Source organism: Armigeres subalbatus, chromosome 3, assembly GCF_024139115.2.
Source record: "Armigeres subalbatus isolate Guangzhou_Male chromosome 3, GZ_Asu_2, whole genome shotgun sequence".
In the NCBI taxonomy this organism is placed as follows: Eukaryota; Metazoa; Arthropoda; class Insecta; order Diptera; family Culicidae; genus Armigeres; species Armigeres subalbatus.
The window spans coordinates 196088747-196110359 of record NC_085141.1 but is presented as its reverse complement, the minus strand read 5'-3'; the positions used below and the strand labels follow the sequence as shown (position 1 = coordinate 196110359).

General features: G+C 35.6%; 1 protein-coding gene across 7 annotated transcripts in view; it reads right to left on the bottom strand.

Annotated features, from left to right (window-relative positions):
* Positions 1–7884: 7884 nt before the first annotated feature.
* LOC134224628 (innexin shaking-B) overlaps positions 7885–21613 on the bottom strand; it is a 223018-nt gene continuing 209289 nt past the window's right edge. For all 7 annotated transcript variants that reach the window (XM_062704061.1, XM_062704060.1, XM_062704058.1 and 4 more), the window contains exon 13: positions 7885–16913. In XM_062704061.1, coding sequence (XP_062560045.1) covers positions 16870–16913 — 44 coding nt within the window. In that variant the 3' untranslated portion in view covers positions 7885–16869. The remainder of the gene's footprint in view (positions 16914–21613) is intronic.

The following is a 21613-nucleotide window of genomic DNA, read 5'->3' as shown; positions in this document are numbered from 1 at the left end:
TAATTTTAAGATTCATAACTAAGCTTTAATTTAGCAAATAATTGGAAAATATGTACCGCTAAACATTATCAAGAAAAAACAATATCATACCGCATCGTGCTTTCGTGCTGTGCGGTTCTATTTTCTCTCTTTGCGGAAGGAAGTTTTTAATACTACCCGAAGCTATTTTAATTTCAACAGTGTTTCTCAGCGCTATTTGTACCCACTGATCCCGTTACGATCTTTGCAAGGACCCGTGCCTTCGTTTTACGTTGGACCCGTTTGCGGAAGTAAAATTCCGACAAGCGGTGGTAATCCTGCAGGGATACCGTTCTAGGAAAAACCTCTTAGAAGGTCACGTCTCCACGCTCAGCAATGAGCATTAATAAAAACAAGTGGAAGGGTGAGTCTCTGAATTCTCCACTTTCTTCTAAGAAACAAGGTTTCAAAACCGTCCTGCCCAAGCGCGGAAAAAAATAGAAGGAAACTGGAAACTTCAGATATTCCTTCTAACTCTAATATCGAAAATAATTCTTCTCCTATCGAACTGAGCAATCAGTTCGATTTGATTAATGATGAAATTGAGCAAATCGAATCTACATCTAGCCCAAGTGATTCGATTTATGCGAAAAAGCAAAGGATTCCGCCAATTGTGGTATCTGTTGCCGAGTTGTCTGGCTTTAGGAATGAGATTTTGAGTAACCTTCAGGGGATCAAGGTTTCAGGATGGGTGACTGCCGGGTGACTGCCGCGTTTTGCCGGGATCCTTTGACGATCGCAAACGTCTTCTTCAGTATTTAACTGAGAAGCGCCATGAATTTTTCACATACGTCGACAAAACTGAGCGATTGTTCAAAGTCGTTTTGAAAGGTCTCCCTAGTGACGACAAATCACTAGATGAGATTAAAATTGAAATTTCTGAATTACTTGGATTTTCACCAGTCCAAGTAATTAAGATGAAAAAGAAATCTCGCTCTGGTACTTCCCAGAAGGGTATTTCTCAAGAATTTTATTTTGTTCACTTTAACAAAAGTGAACTAAATAATATGAAAAGTTTGGAAAAGGCCTGTATTATGTCCCATGTCCGTGTTACATGGGAACATTTCCGCAAGCCTGGGGGAAATTTCCAAAACCCCACTCAGTGCCGTAAGTGCCAAAAGTGGGGTCATGGAACCAAACATTGTCACATGGATGCTAAATGCATGATTTGTGGTGGAACCTCTCACGCCAAGGACGCCTGTCCTGTGAGAGAATATTCCAATAAATTTAAATGTGCTAATTGTGGGGGCAATCATAAATCCAATTTCTGGGGATGCCCTTCACGCAAAAAAGTGTTGACTTCCGTGCAAAACAAAAGCGGGAAATTCCAATAGGATCGAATCTGGGAGCCGGGTAAACATATTTCAAACGCTCAAAATCCGCAATCATTTGCCGGTCGAGTAATTCATACTCACCACAATCAACGAACAAATTGTGCTCCTACCTCTCAACGGGTAACGAGTAGTTCGTCGAATTCTAATTTTTCAAACACGCCCTCCTATGCTAGCACCGCTGCAGGCAGGCAAAATTTTATTTCCAAAAATTTACCGACGATGAATGACTTTCATACCCATTCTTCAACGGGGAATAACGTTCGATAACGTTCGACTCAGGTAGCATGTCTGCTTCCGACTTTGATTTTCTTAATGAACAATTGCATCACATGATTGATGCAATGTTCAAAGCAAATACCAAAACTGAAGCAGTTCAGGTTGGTATCAAATTTACTCAAAGAATTGTTATTGGACTTCGTTTTAATGGATCCAAATAATTCTTTGAAAATTTTAAATTGGAATGGAAACAAATTTTGGACAACTCTCTTTTATTGCAGCCTACTTGCCTTTTCAATGCAATGGGCAGCAAAAGAATTTATTGAAAGCTGATCTTCAAATTCTGACTCGCAACAAATCAAAATTCTTCGTAATTGGTGACTTCAATGCCAAACATCGTTCATGGAATAATGTTCAAAGCAATTCCAACGGCAAAATTTTATTTGAAGATTGTTCTGCGGGATATTATACTATTCAATATCCCAATGGCCCAACTTGCTTTTCATCCACTCGAAATCCTTCGACAATTGATTTGGTTTTAATGGATTCAAGTCAGCTGTGTGGCCAATTGGTAACTCATGCTGACTTTGACTCTGATCACCTTCCTGTGACATTTGAAATCTCACAAGAAGCCATTTATAATCCAATCAGCTCTACTTTTAATTATCATAGAGCTGATTGGGATTTATATAAAACGTATATCGACAGGAATTTTGATGTTGATATTCCTCTCGATACCAAAAGTGATATTGATAATGCTCTCGCATCTTTGACAAATTTAATTGTCGAAGCCAGAGGCATTGCAATTCCTAAATGTGAAATTAAATTCAACTCCATTATTATTGACGACGATCTTCAGCTACTGATCCGTCTTAAAAATGTGAGGCGAAGGCAATACCAAAGAACTCGCGATCCCGCGTTGAAAGTTATTTGACTAGATTTGCAGAATGAAATTAAAAAACCCAGAATAATCCACCTAGCGTTGGTGATGCCTTTCTCGCAATTAGTTAAGACACCAACCTTATATGGGGCCTATATGGTTCGATGTACCATTTTCTTCATAACTTTTAAACGCAATGATCGATCGTTATCAAATTCAATAGTGATCAACAAGGCTTTGTCCTCTGTCGAATAAAACTTGTTGCGAGAAAATCGGTTAAGGATTACTATACGAAAAGTTGTCTAATGTTTTCTTTAGATTTTGTGCACACACATACACACACACATACACACACACATACACACATACATACACACGGACAGACAGACATGTGCTCAATTCGTCGAGCTGAGTCGATTGGTATATAACACTATGGGTCTCAGAGGCTTCTATAAAAAGTGCGTTTTCGGAGTGAAATGATAGCCTTTCGGTACAACTTTGTTGTACGAGAAAGGCAAAACGTTTCGCTATTCTGAGGAATACCAACTTTGAGAATAATGTCACGAAGTTGGATCCCAGTTCGAAACCCTTTTGGAAATTAACGAAAATTCTTTAAAAAAAACTCAAAAGCCAATTCCAGCGCTTAACGTGGGAAATAAAATTTTATACACAAATGGCGAAAAGGCTCAAAAACTTGCTCAGCAGTTCGAGAGTACCCATAATTTTAGTCTAGGTCTCACTAGTCCAATAGAGAATCAGGTTACACGGAGCTTCGAAGACATTCTCAATCAAGTGAATGTTTTTGACCCTTCGATGGGAACTAATTTGGACGAAGTGAGATCTATTACTAGAAAATTTAAAAATATGAAAGCACCGGGTGATGATGGTATTTTCTACATACCTACTTATTAAAAAACTTCCTGAGAGCTCTTCGTCCTTTTTGGTTAATTTATTTAACAAATGTTTTCAATTGGCATACTTTCCAGATAAATGGAAAAACGCCAAAGTTGTTCCAATTTTGAAGCCGGACAAAAATCCAGCTGAGGCTTCTAGTTATCGCCCAATCAGTTTGCTTTCTTCAATAAGCAAACTGTTTGAAAAGATTATTTTAAATAGAATGATGGTTCATATTAATGACAATTCTATATTTGCTGATGAGCAATTTGGTTTTCGCCAGGGGCATTCAACCACTCATCAGTTATTAAGAGTTACGAATTTAATTCGGCTCAACAAATCTGAAGGATATTCGACTGGAGTTGCTCTTCTTGATATAGAGAAAGCATTTGACAGTGTTTCTTCTTCTTCTTCCTGGCATTACATCCCCACTCTGGGACAGAGCCGCCTCGCAGCTTAGTGTTCATTAAGCACTTCCACAGTTATTAACTGCGAGGTTTCTAAGCCAGGTTACCATTTTTGCATTCGTATATCATGAGGCTAACACGATGATACTTTTATGCCCAGGGAAGTCGAGACAATTTCCAATCCGAAAATTGTCTAGACCGGCACCGGGAATCGAACCCAGCCACCCTCAGCATGGTCTTGCTTTGTAGCCGCGCGTCTTACCGCACGGCTAAGGAGGGCCCCTGACAGTGTTTGGCATGAATTGTAAAATTGATGAATTTTATTTTTCCTCTGTACATCATTAAACTGATCCAAAATTATTTATCAAATCGCTCACTGCAGGTAAACTATCAGAATTCCAAATCTGATAGATTACCTGTAAGGGCTGGTGTCCCCCAAGGCAGCATACTGGGGCCCATATTGTATAACATTTTTACTTCTGACTTACCTGATTTACCACCAGGGTGTCAAAAATCTTTGTTTGCAGATGACACGGGCCTCTCAGCCAAAGGGCGAAGCCTTCGTGTCATTTGTAGTAGATTGCAAAAAAGTTTGGATATTTTCTCCAATTACTTGCAAAAATGGAAAATTTCCCCGAATGCTTCCAAAACTCAGCTTATAATTTTCCCACATAAGCCGAGTTCTTATTTGAAACCTTCTAGCAGACATATTGTCACTATGAATGGGGTTCCAATTATTTTGTTATAGCGAAGCTAAATATTTAGGACTTCTGCTAGATCAAAAATTAACTTTTAAAAATCACATTGAAGGCCTTCAAGCCAAGTGTAACAAATATATTAAGTGTCTATATCCACTTATAAACAGAAAATCAAAACTTTGGGAATTTTTAGACCTGCCATTTTGTATGCTGTGCCAATATGGACTAGTTGCTGCAATACCAGAAAGAAGGCACTTCAGAGGATTCAAAATAAAATTTTGAAAATGATTCTGAAGTTGCCTCCGTGGTATAGTACCAATGAACTTCATAGAATTTCTAATATTGAGACATTGCAACAAAAGTCCAACAAAATAATTTCCAATTTTAGACAAAAATCGTTGCAATCTTCTATTGCAACGATTAGCTCCTTGTACCCTTAGTATAAATTAGGTTAGGTTTAGTTTAAGTTAAAAACATTGTAATTCCTACTTGGTTCAATTAAACCAGAGGAAAAATCCTTACTGCCAGAGGCAATTGAAATGTATTAATAATAACTAACTTGTGGGCAGCAGGGACTATGTCCAAGGGCTTGACGATCCCTCCCCAGGCCATCTGCGAGTTGTGGCGCCTGCCTAGGATGTGGTGGGGTTTGACAGTGGGCCCTGTTAAACCTCTATAAAAAGCTGCATGTATCCGCAAGTAGGCTCCGCCAAAGCGACCGTGTGCCGCTCAAAGCGCACAAGCCCAAGTCCTGGTGTTAGGTGGGACGCTAAACAGTCCTGACACGACGGCCCTCCGACGAGACAGGAGGTTTGCGCAGGCCCAATAAGCCGCCTTTAAAACCAACTATTACGAACGACATAGAAGATAATACGACTCGATACAATCGGCAACGACCTAGGCGACGAATAAAGGATCACGATTGGAAGCTTGGAACATGGAACTGCAAGTCGCTAGTGCTGGGTAAGATGCGCCAACGCGTGATTGGGTGGCAGCCAATCAACGCAAGGATGTGCAAGCTGAGGATTAAAGGCCGTTTCTTCAACTATAGCATCATTAACGTGCACTGCCCACACGAAGGGAGACGACGACGAGAAAGAAGCGTTCTATGCGCCGCTGGAGCAGACATACGATGGATGCCCACGGCGGGACGTCAAAATCGTCATCGGTGACATGAACGCCCAGATAGGAAGGGAGGAAATGTATAGACCGGTCATCGGACCGGATAGTCTGCATACCGTATCGAACGACAACGGCCAACAATGCATAAACTTTGCAGCCTCCCGCGGAATGGTAGTCCGAAGCACTTTCTTCCCCCGTAAGAATATCCACAAGGCCACATGGAAATCACCTAATCAAGTAACGGAAAACCAAATCGAGGTGGTTGAAGAATTCGTGTACTTGGGCTCACTGGTGACCGCCGATAACGATACCAGCAGAGAAATTCGGAGACGCATAGTGGCTGGAAATCGTACGTACTTTGGACTCCGCAAGACGCTTCGATCGAATAGAGTTCGCCGCCGTACCAAACTGACAATCTACAAAACGCTCATTAGACCGGTAGTCCTCTACGGACACGAGACCTGGACGATGCTCGTGGAGGACCAACGCGTACTGGGAGTTTTCGAAAGGAAAGTGTTGCGTACCATCTATGGTGGGTTGCAGATGGCGGACGGTACGTGGAGGAGGCGAATGAACCACGAGTTGCATCAGCTGTTGGGAGAACCATCCATCGTTCACACCGCGAAAATCGGAAGATTGCGGTGGGCCGGGCACGTAGCTAGAATGTCGGACAGTAATCCGGTGAAAATGGTTCTCGACAACGATCCGACGGGAACAAGAAGGCGAGGTGCACAGCGGGCAAGGTGGAGCGATCAGGTGGAGGACGACTTGCGGACCCTCCGCAGACTGCGTGTCTGATGATAAATAAATAAATAAATAATAACTAAAAAGTAACATAGCAAATAAGGATGATAGTGTTAAAAAAACACGGAACACCTAGTCTAAGAGATGAATGCATGTTTTAGATAATTGGCAAATAAAATTAAAAAAAAAACAATATCATTCCTGCTATTTTCCCATGATCAAATGATCCATAATTCTTTGGAAAATGATCCATGAAAAAACATATTTTGATCCGTAATCTTGAAAACGTGATTATGATCCATAACTTCGGTAATATGATCCATAGTTTTGTCATATGATCCATAGTTTTGATCATTAGATCTATTACTTTGTTTTTATGATCAATACTTTTGGTGAAATGATCCATGATTTTTTTTTAAATGTAGCTCAATTAATATAGATTTATTGGCCTTTTTTTCAAGGGTTATGGATCATTTGAACAAAATTATGGATCATATTACTGAAATTATGGATCATCGTCAAGATCAAAATTTTAATTGCTAAATTTTAGCTTAGTTATGGATCTTAAAATTATTCTTTATGGATACTCCTGAACTATTTTATGGATTTATGGTAGCGTTTTATGGAACATTCAGATGTTATTTATGGATCGTTTTTCATTTTTTATGGATCGTTTTTGTGCATTAAACGGTACAAAGTAAGGGCTGGCATATAGCACCGGACCTTCCACGGGTCAACCCCACACCTCCCGCACTCCTCTCCCACTAACATTTGAATGCATCGAGATCGAACTAAAGTTTGACATTCAAATTACTTACCTGTTCACAGCGTATTTATTTACTTCCCGTGATAACGAACTTGTTTCTTCAATAAATCCTATGCTGCTTCAAAATGATATGGAAATTATTGAAATGTAATTCAAACCTGCTTGAATGGACTTATGTTGGTTTTTTTAATGTCAAGCACATAAGGATTTGTAACCTTTTTATTATGGGATAGATTGAATACTAATGAAGGGCTATGAAACGTCTTTGGTTAAGGAGGGAAGTTTTGCCCATGCACTTGTTGAAATCTATTTTTCACGACTTTTCAAAAAAGCTTTATTACGTGATCTCTGTAATATTTTTATATGACTAATAACAGGCAATGCATTTGGACTACCAACGCATGAACTGCGTTGAAAAGTAAAAAGTTATCACAGGTATTGCCTTACGGGGGCATATTATTCAGTATTACCCTAAACATTGTATCTGTTGGAAAATGTTATTCTGCGGATATGAAAAGAAGAGGAGTTTGCGCCCGTGCTCTACTCAAGCCGGCTTTCCTCTGTTCCAAAAAAGAAATAAAGAAATGTGCTTTTTCACATCGGATTCATTGGCATTGACAATAGGCAAGCTCTTGTCCTATTGTTACTAACGTGGAGAGCAGGATAAGAAATATGGATTTTTCGCAACATTGAAGTCTACAACAAGGACCTAAAAGCATTGCTCTGTTAGTCTCCAAAATAACATCTCCAAAGGTACCATGTGATATCTTTGATTTTTCTTAAAAGCAAAAAGTGGAAGATGATAGTTCGAATAACTTCGAGTTGAAGTAAGAAAATACTTTATTCATATTTGTAGTCGTTATTTTTATTTTGTGTTAGAAATAGTTTGGTTTTATTATTGTATACATGGCAGTATTTACAATGTCACTGAGACTTATATTAGTTTTATGGGTTTCGCTTTTCTGTGAATCATGACAATAAAAAAAGATGAACATAGCAGACAGAAAACAATTGTTCTGACATACGTTCTGATGATTTTGAATAGATATTTGTTATGTTTTGGATGAAAAGAATTATCTGTTCGAATTGATTTTGCTGAATAAACGTATAAAGTCTATTTTCCTATCTCATGTTTTCTCTGCTTCCGATCGATTGCTTTTTTCTTTACGTTATATAATCATCGGCTACGTTTCAATGAACTTCAATTATTTTCTCTATTTTCTTTAAGGCAGTAACTAGTTTTTATTATTAATATTTCTCATCCTTCTGCATCAGATTATTAATAAAAGATAATAACTCTGGTTTAACACTCGTATCACCATATTTTAACTCGTTTTATAATGCTCATTCTAGATTTATGCACTACTCTTTCATATTTTCTTATTATATCTGAAGTGGAAGATTCGTCTTCATTATTTCAATGAAATATAATAAACAGATAATAATGGGTTTTATTTACTAATAGCACTTCTTGGTGTTTTAGTATCAATTTTGCTCATTTTCTTTATCTTCCGTATCGTTAAAAACATTTATGTGTATAATTAATATTAAGTTTGGTCGTTATTAAAATTCTTGTTTTGTATGCTATAAAATCACTTAAGTCGATTTTGGTATGCTTACTTTTTGCATTTTTTTTTGTTTTGTAACGCTCAATTCATCATATTTTCCCACGATCGATTTGTGTTCGAAGTTACAAATTTCTTATGTATATACGATTTAGGTAAGTATTTATGTATAGTCCTGCTGAATGAATACGTTGTAATGAATGATTTTCACCGAAAATTAATTTTCTTACTACGCATCCTCTACATTACGTTATAAGAATCTTCATATATATAAAAATAGTCTGATTATTTTTCTGCATGTATCTCAACAAAATTGCTGATTATTTGAGTATTTTTTATGGAGAGAATAATTTGATGGAAGTGAAATAGTAATGATAGGAAGTTTTACTTTTTTCCTGGCAATTTGTTATATGTCAATGTTTGGCAGTTTGTATTAATGAAGTTATAATGAGATGAGACTTCTAAATTGTTTCTTTAAACATAGGCTATTAACTCGCCAGAGATCATTAAACTCGACACTATTAGTAGTGTACGCTTTATATGGTTTGTAAAAATGACCCGAAGTTGTTGAGCGGCACGGTATACAACAAATTAAGGTTGAGTAAAATAAAACACATGAGATAACATCGAGGAAATTCGCGAAACAAAATTTGATTTGCGGTGGTGTACACCGGGGGAAGTGGATCATGATGACAGAAGGATACCAGGCCACCTTCAGACATACCATTTAGGATTTTAATGATATTTCAGCCTTATTGTATTATGTTCTATATTTTGCAATACTGAGGGAAAATGAAAAGAAATTGCAAAGTGACTTTTCGAAAGTTCACCTGGAACACTTTTATTGGCCTGTTCACTTCCCCTGCTGTACCATGCTCATAAAGTTGTGCACTTTTTTGTGACTTTTAATTGACAAACTTTTATATTCATATGAGCAGAAGAACTATGTTCTCATGATTTCATGTCAGGATGACTGAGTAAATTGTAGTTATTTCACAAATGTTTCCTTGCATATTTTAGATTTTTTTTATTCGGCTTATGAATAATTGAGTGGCAGCCCTTTAGGTCATTTTTACACATAAGGTCGAAGTAATATGTACTATTAGTTAACTTTTAACGGTGTTTTGAACCGCATGAGCGTACGCATCAAGTACACATAATTATAAATTTGATCATAGAGAGATTGGAACCGTTGCGAAGTAAACAGAAACAAGAAAACAACAAGATAATGAACATTGAGGTCTACAAGAACACGTTGTAATACAGCTCAACAAAAAAAAACATTAGTTTGGCACCTTTACTATGCTGGTAGCAGACTGGGACTTGATATGTTTACTCTTTTTTGGGATAATATTTAAATGTTTGCATTATATGGAATACAAATTAGACTTTTGGTAATATTTATTTATTATGAAGCACAAATGAAAAAGTATTTCAAACAAACAGAGCAGTACTCAGATTTTGTGGAAGACGCTAGGTTAAACTGGCGATAATATTATTGTGATTAAACCTTTTTTACAATATGCTTTGGAAGCAATGGCTGGTTTAAAGAATGAAAAAAAGGAAGTTCACACAATTTTTCAAAAGGGATTTTCTAGTGCTAAAATATTTGCTGAGCTAGTTGTCTTTATAATGCTTTTTGCATAATGTTCAAGCGAATGGAAACATACTTTGACATACTTTGCTTTGGTAAATTTTGAGAATCACGCATTGGTGTGATCAATAGATAAATATAAAGCAAGCAAAGAGAATTATATCACTCTTATTTGATTTTTAAAGTTCAGTGAGATTGATGACAATTTATGTGCTCTTTGTATGTCGGTCATATCCGGATCGTTGTAAATGATTTTTTTACTTTTTAACGTTCAAATTGTTTAATCCTGTAGTACTTCGTGTAATATGCTGTGGGAAATAGTGTTTGCACTACCAGCTGAGCGAAATTCTTGTAGATGTAGTTTTAGTAAGAAAATTAAATGTTCAATAACTGTTTGATTTTGCTATAACATCATACTGTTTATCATAACTCGTTAGAAATCGTACATGCTTTAATAAACCATGAGGATACCAAAAGGATGGTTAAGCTAGAGAAGGTTAATTGAAGAGTAATTACCAATGATAATATGTCAGTGATCTGGTCTTATGATCCAAATAACAAATTTTCAAACGGAGTCTCAAATTAACCTTTTGACTGCCATTTCTGAGATTCGCTCGATTTACGGGAACATCCTCGATTTCCTTTGCATGGTTTATCCATTGATGTATTCACAACATACAATTTGATGCAATGACAAGCAGAAAAAGGAATATGTAGAAGGAAATAAAAATAAATGGCAAATGGTCGAATCTGGTAGCACACCAACGCAATCATTATCAAGCCTTTGTTCATAAAATTAGATAAGGGGTATTGGAAATTTATTCTTGAACCGAATTGTTGGGTTGAATTTAAAAAAGCATAAATATGAGTACTGTTATTTTCCTATTTCTAAAAAAACATTGTAAATTTATTCCATACACCGATGAACCGAGCTAACTGTGTAAACACTTAATCGTTTGCCAATGCCTCAGCAATGTTTTACACCAAGGTGAACATCGCCAATTCGCAGCAATCGTGTTATTCAAAGTTTTTAGTAAAGGCTGCTGGGAAAAGGAAATATCTCACAGGAATCATAATTTTTGCTGATGAAAACATGTATGCAATCTTACATATTTTTACAACTTACAATCGCCTTTTATCAATCTTCATGGAAGCTCCTTGATTACTACGCGTCTTAAAAAAAAACTTTCCAACTCGATTGAGTACATGATTCTTATCTGAATACCGAAGTCCGGAGGGTATAAAGTTTTGTAACTTAATGATAAATAGCAAAAAATATTGAGAAAAAAAAGCATTTGGCATTGTTACCAAATTTTGCGAAGGCCCGTTCAAAACCATATGTTTTTCACAAGCTATATTAAACTCTAGATTATATTCATGTTGTATTTGTTTGTTGAAACTAACTTATATGGTGTAGTAGGTAATACTCTACTTCAAGCAGCTAAAAGAAAAAACTTCAAAAGACATGAGGGTAGTAATTTGGAAAGCCTCATAGGTTTTATTAAAAAGCAAACCAAACTTGAGTGACGGATGAACTTTTGAATGTTTAAATATAAAAAAACATATCATTAACGAATATTTTACATAATCCGTATTATTAAGTCACCAACTACGCCTCTACGGCGTTACGTTGTTTATGAACGAAACAAAACCCATTCCAACTAGTATAGTCCAATGTTGGGACGTAATGCCAATAAGATGAAGCATATACTCAATGAAATATTCCAATATATGGCCTTTTAGACCATTTCAATCACTTCTTATATTTTTGACCGTCTTTTTTAATTAGTTCCACTGTACGCTGCCAGCCTCCAGAGGCTTATTCACAGGTGTGAAAAGCAGCTAAACCCTACATCTCGGGAATCTTGTCCACGGATTTTATTCCCGTGTTATTTTAAAGGGGTCGGATTGGCGGAATTTGACACGGAAAATCAGAATCTTGACCCCATTTAAAATACAAGGGGACCAAAACCCGGCTGACAAGTTTCCCGAGGTGTGCGGCTACTTTCATCACCAGAAAAGCATTTACAGTGAATGAACAAAAGTTCGAAAACTAATGAATCTACCAAATGTTTTTTTATTTTCAATTTCATTAATTTTATAAGGATACTTATATCGTTTCTGAAATGTTATCTCCTGGTTTGCAATATAATGAAAGCCACAAAATCTAATTCCCTAATTGAAGATCCTTCACATGTTACATATTGTTTCCAATTGAAGAGTTTCATTAGATTTCATTAGATCTTTTTTAGAGTTAAGCTATCTGAAGATCTCTTAAGGAATTTTGAAATCCATAAAGACATTTTTAGTTTAAAGAAAAGTTCTACGAATTTCCGATTTAATTGTGGGAATAGTTGACCTCAGAATCCAAAATAAACCACTAGAGATGTGGGCTAAATTAATTTTTATTAATTGTTAAGCTTTTGTTTTTTCTCTTCACTTGCATTATGTTTGTACGTAAATGTAAAATGACCGAAACAAATATCATGGCCTTAGGTAAAATAATTCCACATTAAGTTGGATCGATCAAAAGCGTGTACAAAAGGCTAGCTCTCTCCATAAGTCAGCGTATTTCAGATGTATATAACATTTGCTCAATTTTAATACGCATGGGAATAATTAAATCCGATTTTTTTTATTAGCGTAACGAAATTCAAGATACGGTTGTCTGAAAAAAAAATGACGGTTCCGAAAAAGATCGTTCAATTTAACATAGGGGAAGTGCACCGGTTTTGGCCAACTTAGCGCCTAATTTGGCCAACCCTGAAAAATACATATTTTTCCAAAATAATCGATCAGTTGAAAGCAGCGTTGAAGGGTGAGGGATATATCTCTTGTTGGAACTAATAAAACCCTTGCGAATTGGCTTATTTTTGGGAACATGGCCAAATCCGGTACAGTTCCCCTATATAACAAAGTAGAAATACAGACCAGCGGGTGGCAGATTTCAACACAGTTCTTCATAAGAACCTTACAGAAACTGAAAAACAAAAATGGAAAATGGAAAACAAGAAATGGCCAAAAATCAAATAAATAATAGCTTTGTGAAATATCCATACAAGTTCAGATTCCGTGTTTTTAGTTAAAGGTAATACTCTTACGCTTCAATTTTTTAGCAATATATTGAAAACAGGTCCAATATTTGAAAAGCAAACCATATTTTAAAGTGGTTTTTTATAACGTCTATTTTTCTGTCCATCTCAAAGTTAGTCACCATATTTGAAGGGCAAAGTGGATTTTTGATGATTGGTAACAATAATTCTTCGAACAAAAAGTGTTTCATTGAATAATCTCAATTATTTCAATGAATAATAACTATGGAAGCTCTATGTCATTTGGCATAGTGCTATTTAGCATAACGGAAAATTGATAGAATGCTGAACTGCGACAAGCGTGTGGGTCATTGGACATGATTTTGAATTGTGAAAAAGGGGAGGTCATTTGGTGCGACAGACGATTGTTCCCAAGAAAGGTATCTAGGAAAAAGCTTGCTTGCTATAATCATCACATCCTTTTTGTTCTCTGCTGGACAGGTGGTTGCTCTCAAAAAGGAATTGTATCCAGAGTGTAAAATACCAATAATTTTTGGTGAAGTACACCTTTCTTCACTTGTCAGCTCACTTCCAGGCACATTCATAGTCGGCTCTGGACTGTCAATATTCGGTTGAATATTAGTCATTGAATATTTATGCACATTCTACAAAATGATAAATTATCTGAAATCTGAACACGTTTTAAATGAGTAATTTATCACATAGAACTGAATCCGATTTGCAACCGCGAGGCACTTCCAACGGTAAACATCAATATAAACAGTGCTTATTATGTTTTTTCTGCACATAGTAAGCACACTCAGTGACAGTTGAATGAATGAGTTGGTTGAGTAGTTGTCTGACTATGTCATTCTATGTTTTGAATAATCTTGCGATGTTTGTCAAAATTCGGACCGATGTTGCTTCATGGAGATGAATATTTTAAGCTTTGAATTAAATCTACCAATGCCTTATTCCGGGCAAACATCTACCTGTTTAATTCGAAAAGATGCATTATTATAAAAAAGTAATCACCATTGTGTAATGCCGAGCAGATGCATTTTGAATAATATTCATGATTCACTTTCAGTTTTTAGCTTCTTTCCTTTTCAATATGTATAATACTTATTCCATGTAAAAAAAACTATTTTGAGAAGACAATAAAATATGCAAAATTACCCTCACCTTTGATAATGTACAAATTATGCCAAGTGTCCAGTATTTAGCATACTTACACTAAATGGCTTTCAAACAAAATGACTTGATGCCAAATGGCGTTATTCCAATTGGCTCGCTCACATGTTCCACTACTATCATTTCCATTATTTTCAAAATATTTCATTGTAATGTGTGTACAAATAGAACAAAATTTTCGTTATCAATTTTGCCTAGCAAAAGTATTATTGCCAGAGATGTCGTAATTTGCTAATTAAAATAAATAGCGACGAGCTAATCTAAATACGCGCCAGCAGTGACAATGGTTCGAACAGGGTCGATGATTCATGAAAGCCAAATATATCCGTTACCGAGGTCAATATTAAATGAAGCTGATAGTACCAATTCAAACTGAAAATCAACCGTTCCCTTTTTGCAAAATTCTAGATATTTATTGCTTGTAAGATACATATATGGTGTCTTGCAGATTACCTCATCAAAACTAAATGCTTTCAATATCTACCAACAACGGTAGTACCTTTTAAATATGCTGATTTAAAACATTGAAAAAAATGTCTTCTAATTTCTTACTTCTATACAAAAATGTGCCAAATAACCTTTCAGCAAAAAGTGTTTCTGATATTGAAACCAGTTAAATACAGTTGAGTTTGCATTTTCAAACGTTATACGAGCCTACTTTCAATTGGGATTCAATATGCCGGAAGTATTGTCGAATTGTTGAAATGAAATTCCGCTACATTTTGTAAACAAATAGACCTCAACTATTGATGCAATAAGCTGCAAAACTAGATTCAACATTTTTTCCTAACATGTGATAACTATCTCTAAGATGTATTTGTAATGATGCTATGCATGAATTATCACTCAGCCATTTTCGTTTTATATGATATTTCATGATTTTCTTTTCATTCAATCAGAAATGTGTTTTTCTGTGCCTGTTCGTTTTTTCCTCGATTTTTTTGTTCGGTTTTTTGATATCGACGTTATAAATTTACTTTTCTTTTAATTTATGTACATATTCTGCATTATATACACTAGCTAATTATTTTGATTAGATTTGTAAAGAAGCATACGTTGCTTTTAGAGCCTTTAGTGTTCTTTTTTGTATTTTTCAAATTTGTTACTACAAAACAATTTTTTTAATGTTCAAATAATGGCTTGATTACTTTGATGTTTTTTTTTTCATAGAAAAATATTTACACGGATTTGAAATACTATGGAATGGGCACGTTGGATTTAGTTTATGCTCTTATTGAACCGTCGCATAAGGAATAGCCCACGATGAGAAACGTATGTTATCGATTCTAAAGTTCTCCAGTATTCAGGTTCGGTGAGCAGGAGATCTTCGTTATATTAAAATGTATTATGAATAATGTGTATTTTTACAAGTCTGTTTTGATATAGGGTTTCGCGGTTACTAAGAGTTTTCTTTCTGGTCAGTTTTACTTTTGAGTTTGAAACTATGGGCTTCTGACTGTATGAATTGGCAGTGTTGAGAGAAATGTTTCATGCAACACACATCCTTTCGATATGTGACATGTGTGGTTAATGTGAAATTTATATTTTGAATGAAAATAAAAACCCATAAAAAATAATTAAAATGCAAAAATGAGATTTATTCTCAGTAACAATATCAAATTTGGAAGTATCGCAAAAACTACTAAGTTGGCAAACAAAGTTTGCACTTAAGGTAAAACAAAGAAAGAAGTTTGCTCTGTTTTGCGCTGTGCGCTTTGAACTGTTTTTAAGTGCGAAACACATCTGTGATAATGCTGGGATAAACGCACTAACTTGGAATCATCACGGTGTTAGTAGTCATATTTTTCTTAGTCCCAAAGAAATAACACGACGAAGACTCCATTCATTTCGGCACATTAGCGTAATTTCATTAGCTTTATCACGTTTCTGGATGGTTCAGTTTGAGTTTGCAAAATATGTTAAGTATCTTCAATAATATTCATTTCACCCACACCATAAACATATGGAACAGATTTCATTACTGCAAATATCTCCAAACCAATTGAGTATTTTGTTATCATTTAAATTATTGGCAATGTGTCTGGAAACTGTATTCAATTGCGAAGAAGATTCTATCAGCTTTTTGGATATTTATTCACTTTACTTTTGTCATGATGTTTTGCCATTTAGCTTGTGAAATTGTTTTATGTTCGACTAAATTTCTAAGATTGACTATATGTAGATGGGAATTGTGAGATCAATCGAATGTCTCTACTGAAAAGTTAATTGTAAATGTATGTTTTTGTCTACTATAATGTGTAATTCAGTTGATTAGTAATGCGATTCTAGACATGTTTGGCTAATCTTTTTTATATTCGAAATGATCATCATAAGCTCTCAAATAACTTAATCCGTAATTTATGTGTGTAACTAGTAAAATCCGTCGGGCGTATGTTCAATTTAAATCAAAATAAATTTACTCCGAATCCGTACTCAATTTTGTCGACATCTGAAAATCAAGAGAAAGCTTTTAGCGCATAGTTTGATGTGTTGTTATTATTGATGATGGTGATTCATATAGAGACAATGTGAATGGCTGACAGCATTGCAACTCAACAATATAAAAGATACAAATAATAGTTATCAACAATGAACAATGTCAAATGAACATTTGTGCGATAAAAAGAGCAAAAAAGGATAAAACTTCAATTCGTTTTTTTCTACAAGCTTCTTATGAAAACGTGATAGTGCAGAATGGGTTCCATTAAAGTGATTTGGCATAACAAAATTAGGAAATTATTCTTATTGTAATTTTTCAACATCACGAGACAAAACAATCGATTAGACAAACCGTTTAGTAGCATACATGTTTACGCAACAGTTTGAGTTATATTTGAGAAATTGGTCATTGGGTGTTGTAAACCGTCAAAATGAACAAAAAATGATTATACACACCTCATTAATCGCTGTCGGTTAGTATAGCAAGAACTACAGAGATACTTTAATTAGTTTTACCTTGAATTACATAGTCTTGATACATGTGTGGGGATGGGGTAAAACTGTTTGTTTACATATCCATCCTTTTATTTATTTATTTATTTATTAGGCCGACACAAAAATTTGAAAGTTAGTTTAAAAATCCCCAGGTCCTTTTAAATAACAGTTCCGTTTCACATTGTTTGCTTCAACTACTTTTGACAAACCCTCAAACGGACCGTGTACTGGCCTGTGTCGGAGGCAATTATAAAATAAGTCAATTTCCCTTACCTTCATGGCAGAGTGGACCTGTAAGATAAACCACCGGGAATGCCGAACGTATTTTTAACCGCAGCAATCAGTCAAAGTGATGATAATGCGGTATTTAAATTACCACACATGAATTATGATCTTATGTGAGTTAACCACTAATTAGACTTTGATCCAAAAAATAATTTTTATTCCACAGAAGCAGTTGCGAAAAAGCCTAACGATTTTAAATCCTATTTGTGGACTTTGTTTCAGAAATGTTGGTTGTTACTTTAGTTTTGCATTGCTTTCCTTTCGGAAGAGTTAATGAGGTGGAAATTTAGATACTTCAACTTCATTTTTACTCCACTTATTAATGGACCAATTGTGTGGATGAATTATAATTTTTTGAAAGCATTAAGGATACCAATGAGAAATACGAAGGATTTGGTACAGAGCTGCTTAACCCTCCCCTCGCGTTTTGGTGACGACAAAATTCTTCATGAATGCCGTATCGGAGCAAACATGAAAAACTGTATTTCGCTGTTATCTGTCTTTCGTTTTTTTTTTTAACGTGGGACTACGTCTGTCTTTTCTATATTGGGGTACTCTTTACGATTACGTAAAATAAAAAAACATCACGAAAATATGATAGACGTTAATATCTCAGCCGATTCTCGATGGATTTTCAATTTTCTTGGAACATTTGATCAAGGAAGAGTCAATGTTTTATATCCGATGTACGCGATTTTTTCACCCATATTTCGGGATTTACGCGGTTTTTACGCTGTTTCAATTTACGCGGCATGTATCCTCCACGTGAAAACCGACTCGACTGTGTTACAATGTTTATGTATAACTATTTACTATTTACTAGTAAATCATTCAATTCCATAAGTGCAAGCAAGAAAAGATGTCAAATTAATGCAACTTACAGGGCTTTTAGCTGGTGTGTTTGACGGTTTATCAAGAGAGGGTTAATACTGATATTTTGAAGCAAAATACCAATGTACTAAAGACGCACCAAGTAAAATTTTCCAATTTGTATTTGATAATATACATTACACACGACTGCGTAGTTCAACGGCACCTTTGCGTACAACATGATTGGACTGCACCTTTGAGTTCTTAGATTTGTGCATCAGAAAGCTTAAGGTAGTTTCAAAATTTTATTACTTTCACAGATTATTATTTTGAAAGGATGTTGAACCTTATTGTTGACTTTATTGATTTATTCTTGATCATGAAATATCTTAAAGTCAAATACAAAATTATGCGATATTAGAAAAACAAATTAATAAATAAATGAGTGAAGCTAAATACATATTGTATTGTACTTTCCTCTGTGATTTTTCCTCAGAACTGAATAAGAGTGTTATTGTATATTCCCGAGAGTGTGCAAGATTTTTCGATTAATAAAAGTAAACTTACTTACTAAATTAAACAAAATTTCATAATAAATGAGTGTCACTGAATTCTTAGATGATTATGACCTTTACTGGTTTAATTTAAGATAAAAAGACACTGAAAAAAAAATTCAGTTTGAACAAGTAAAAGTATTTGTTGAAAAACTGTTCCCCTTAGAAGTCCCCATCTTGCGATGTATGGACAGCTTGTAAGGAACATAATTACCTATTTTGAGACAAATGTTCGTCCAATGAATCGCCTGCTTTGAGTGTGCTTAAAGCGGCACACTAGGAGTTAACTTTCTGAAATCAGTATGGCGAAAGGCATCTAAGGTTCGATTTCTCCAAATGAAGCACCTTAATCGAAAAAATATTTGGTAGGCGTAGTAGCTGACACCTTCCTACATAACCGGTACCAAATATTTTTTCATGAAAAGTTTCTAGTTTCAAGAAAACCCGCGTTAGATGTCTTTCGCCATACAAATTTCTGGTGGTTAACTCATGCTGGCTGTTTTGCGCATATACTATAGCGCCTGGATGTGACAGCGGCGGGTAGAAAATCAGTCACTGCCAATAATTCATTGAAAATACATTCTTGATGCGGTTTAGTCAATTTATAATTTTCATGTAAGCCAATCTGGAGTGGCGATTTCGATTCTCGGTCCTGCCAATGATGTTTTCGGGTGGAAAACATTCATGACTCCTTGGGCATATTGTATCTACTGTACTTGCCACATACTCATGCATTGACGGGCATAGAAAACTTTCTGTTAATAACTGTGGAAATGCAAATAGAACAGTAAGTTGAAAAGCAGGCCAAATTCCAGTTGGAATGCAGAGCCATAGAAGAAGAAGAAGAAGAAGAAGAAGAAGAAGATGTAAGCCAAAACCAATCATTGACAGAGCATATCATATGATCTCGGACTTATGTTGAATGAAGATTGCACATCTACAAAATGAGCATGACGTGTGAAATAACAGCTTTGATAAACAGGACAATGACGGATATTCCTGAAGCATGCTCAAACAAAATGAATGCTAAACTGAAAAAAAAATAACCAATGTTTATTCCTATATTTTTATATCGAATTGCGCCCTGCTCGGGAGTAACCACCAAGCAGTCAGAGTTTTTGAATAAGTTATTCAGGCCTGGTCTTCTTGTGACAGTTAGCAGATTGAACATATGACCTTTTTTCTAAAAATGTAGCTCGATCAATGCAAGTGATGGTTGATTAACATTGTTAAAAGTAAATAAAAAATACGAATTGGGAAACACCAATTTTCAGTCGGTTTTCTTTTAATTTTTAAATTTTAGTTGTTTTTATCGATAGTTTTGAAGAAATTTCACAGGCCGCATACGCCATGCATATGAGCCGTAAAAATGATAAAATGACCAAAGACGTTGACGCATTTGCCACATCCACATCAAAATGAGCATTCAAGTTGATTTTAAGAAGCAGTATTTCGATATGTTCAATTTTACCACTCAAATAACTGGAGCGGAGTGATCAACTTGGCAACTAATGCATCATCCTGCTTTTTACCCCTTTCGTGGAAATAAACATTTCTCATAGCAATTCTGCCATACATCAGAACTAGCATTTACTATGTCGTTCAAATTTTATTCAATGTGCTCAATTTCTATAAATTTCGTGGATTCTCGTTGTGCGTTTTTGTAAATTTTCGTGAATTTCCATCGGAGATTATATTATAGATATGCTAGTTTTACTCTTTTGGCTTATAAGAAGAAAGTCAAAACTTAAAATTTAGAGCCCATCCCTTTTATCTAAAGGTGGCCATGTGTTACAAAGGACACTCATGAATATTGATTAGCTGTAGCAATCATTTCCTTTTCTCATGCTTTTTTTTTTCCTCGTTTGTCGGGTGAAGATCACTGTGTCCAGATTTTAGGACTATTGTGATATACCCTTTTACTGTGAAATACGCAAGTTATCTCAGTAACATGTTTGTCACTGAGATACCTTGGTATCGACTGAACTCAAGACCATCTATTATTGATGAATAGAGATCCTGAGTTACAGTATGTGACTCCCCATTCTGGCGAGACTAGCTTTATGAAGCCAACCACGTCCTTGGGGATAAGATCCATATGTCAGCAGGCCCTAAAAGGGCTTGCTGAGAACTTTGAACCTACGTTGGGTGAGTGCACTGCAATAGCAGAGGATATGTTCTGATGTTTCTCTCTCCTCGTCACAGAAGCGGCAATTTGAGGTTTGGATTGCTCCGATCTTTTGTAGATGGTATCTGCAGGGGCAGTGTCCAGTTATTAGACCAGTGTAGATGTTGAGATCCCTTTTTGTTGAGACCTAATAGTTGTTGGGTTTTCTTGGGGTTAATCGTTACGAGCCTTTTGGATTGGCTCGTATGGGAAGATGCATTCAGTTTGATGTGATTTGACTGACCATATATTTGTTCAGTTCCATTTTTACAGAGCAGTCTGAGATCCCGCAGAAGGGCTCAGGGCCAATGAACCTTTCATTAGATCCATTCCTGGCTAGCTCATCAACAATCTCGTTTCCCTCTAGACCCGTATGTCCTGGGATCCAATATAGGTAGA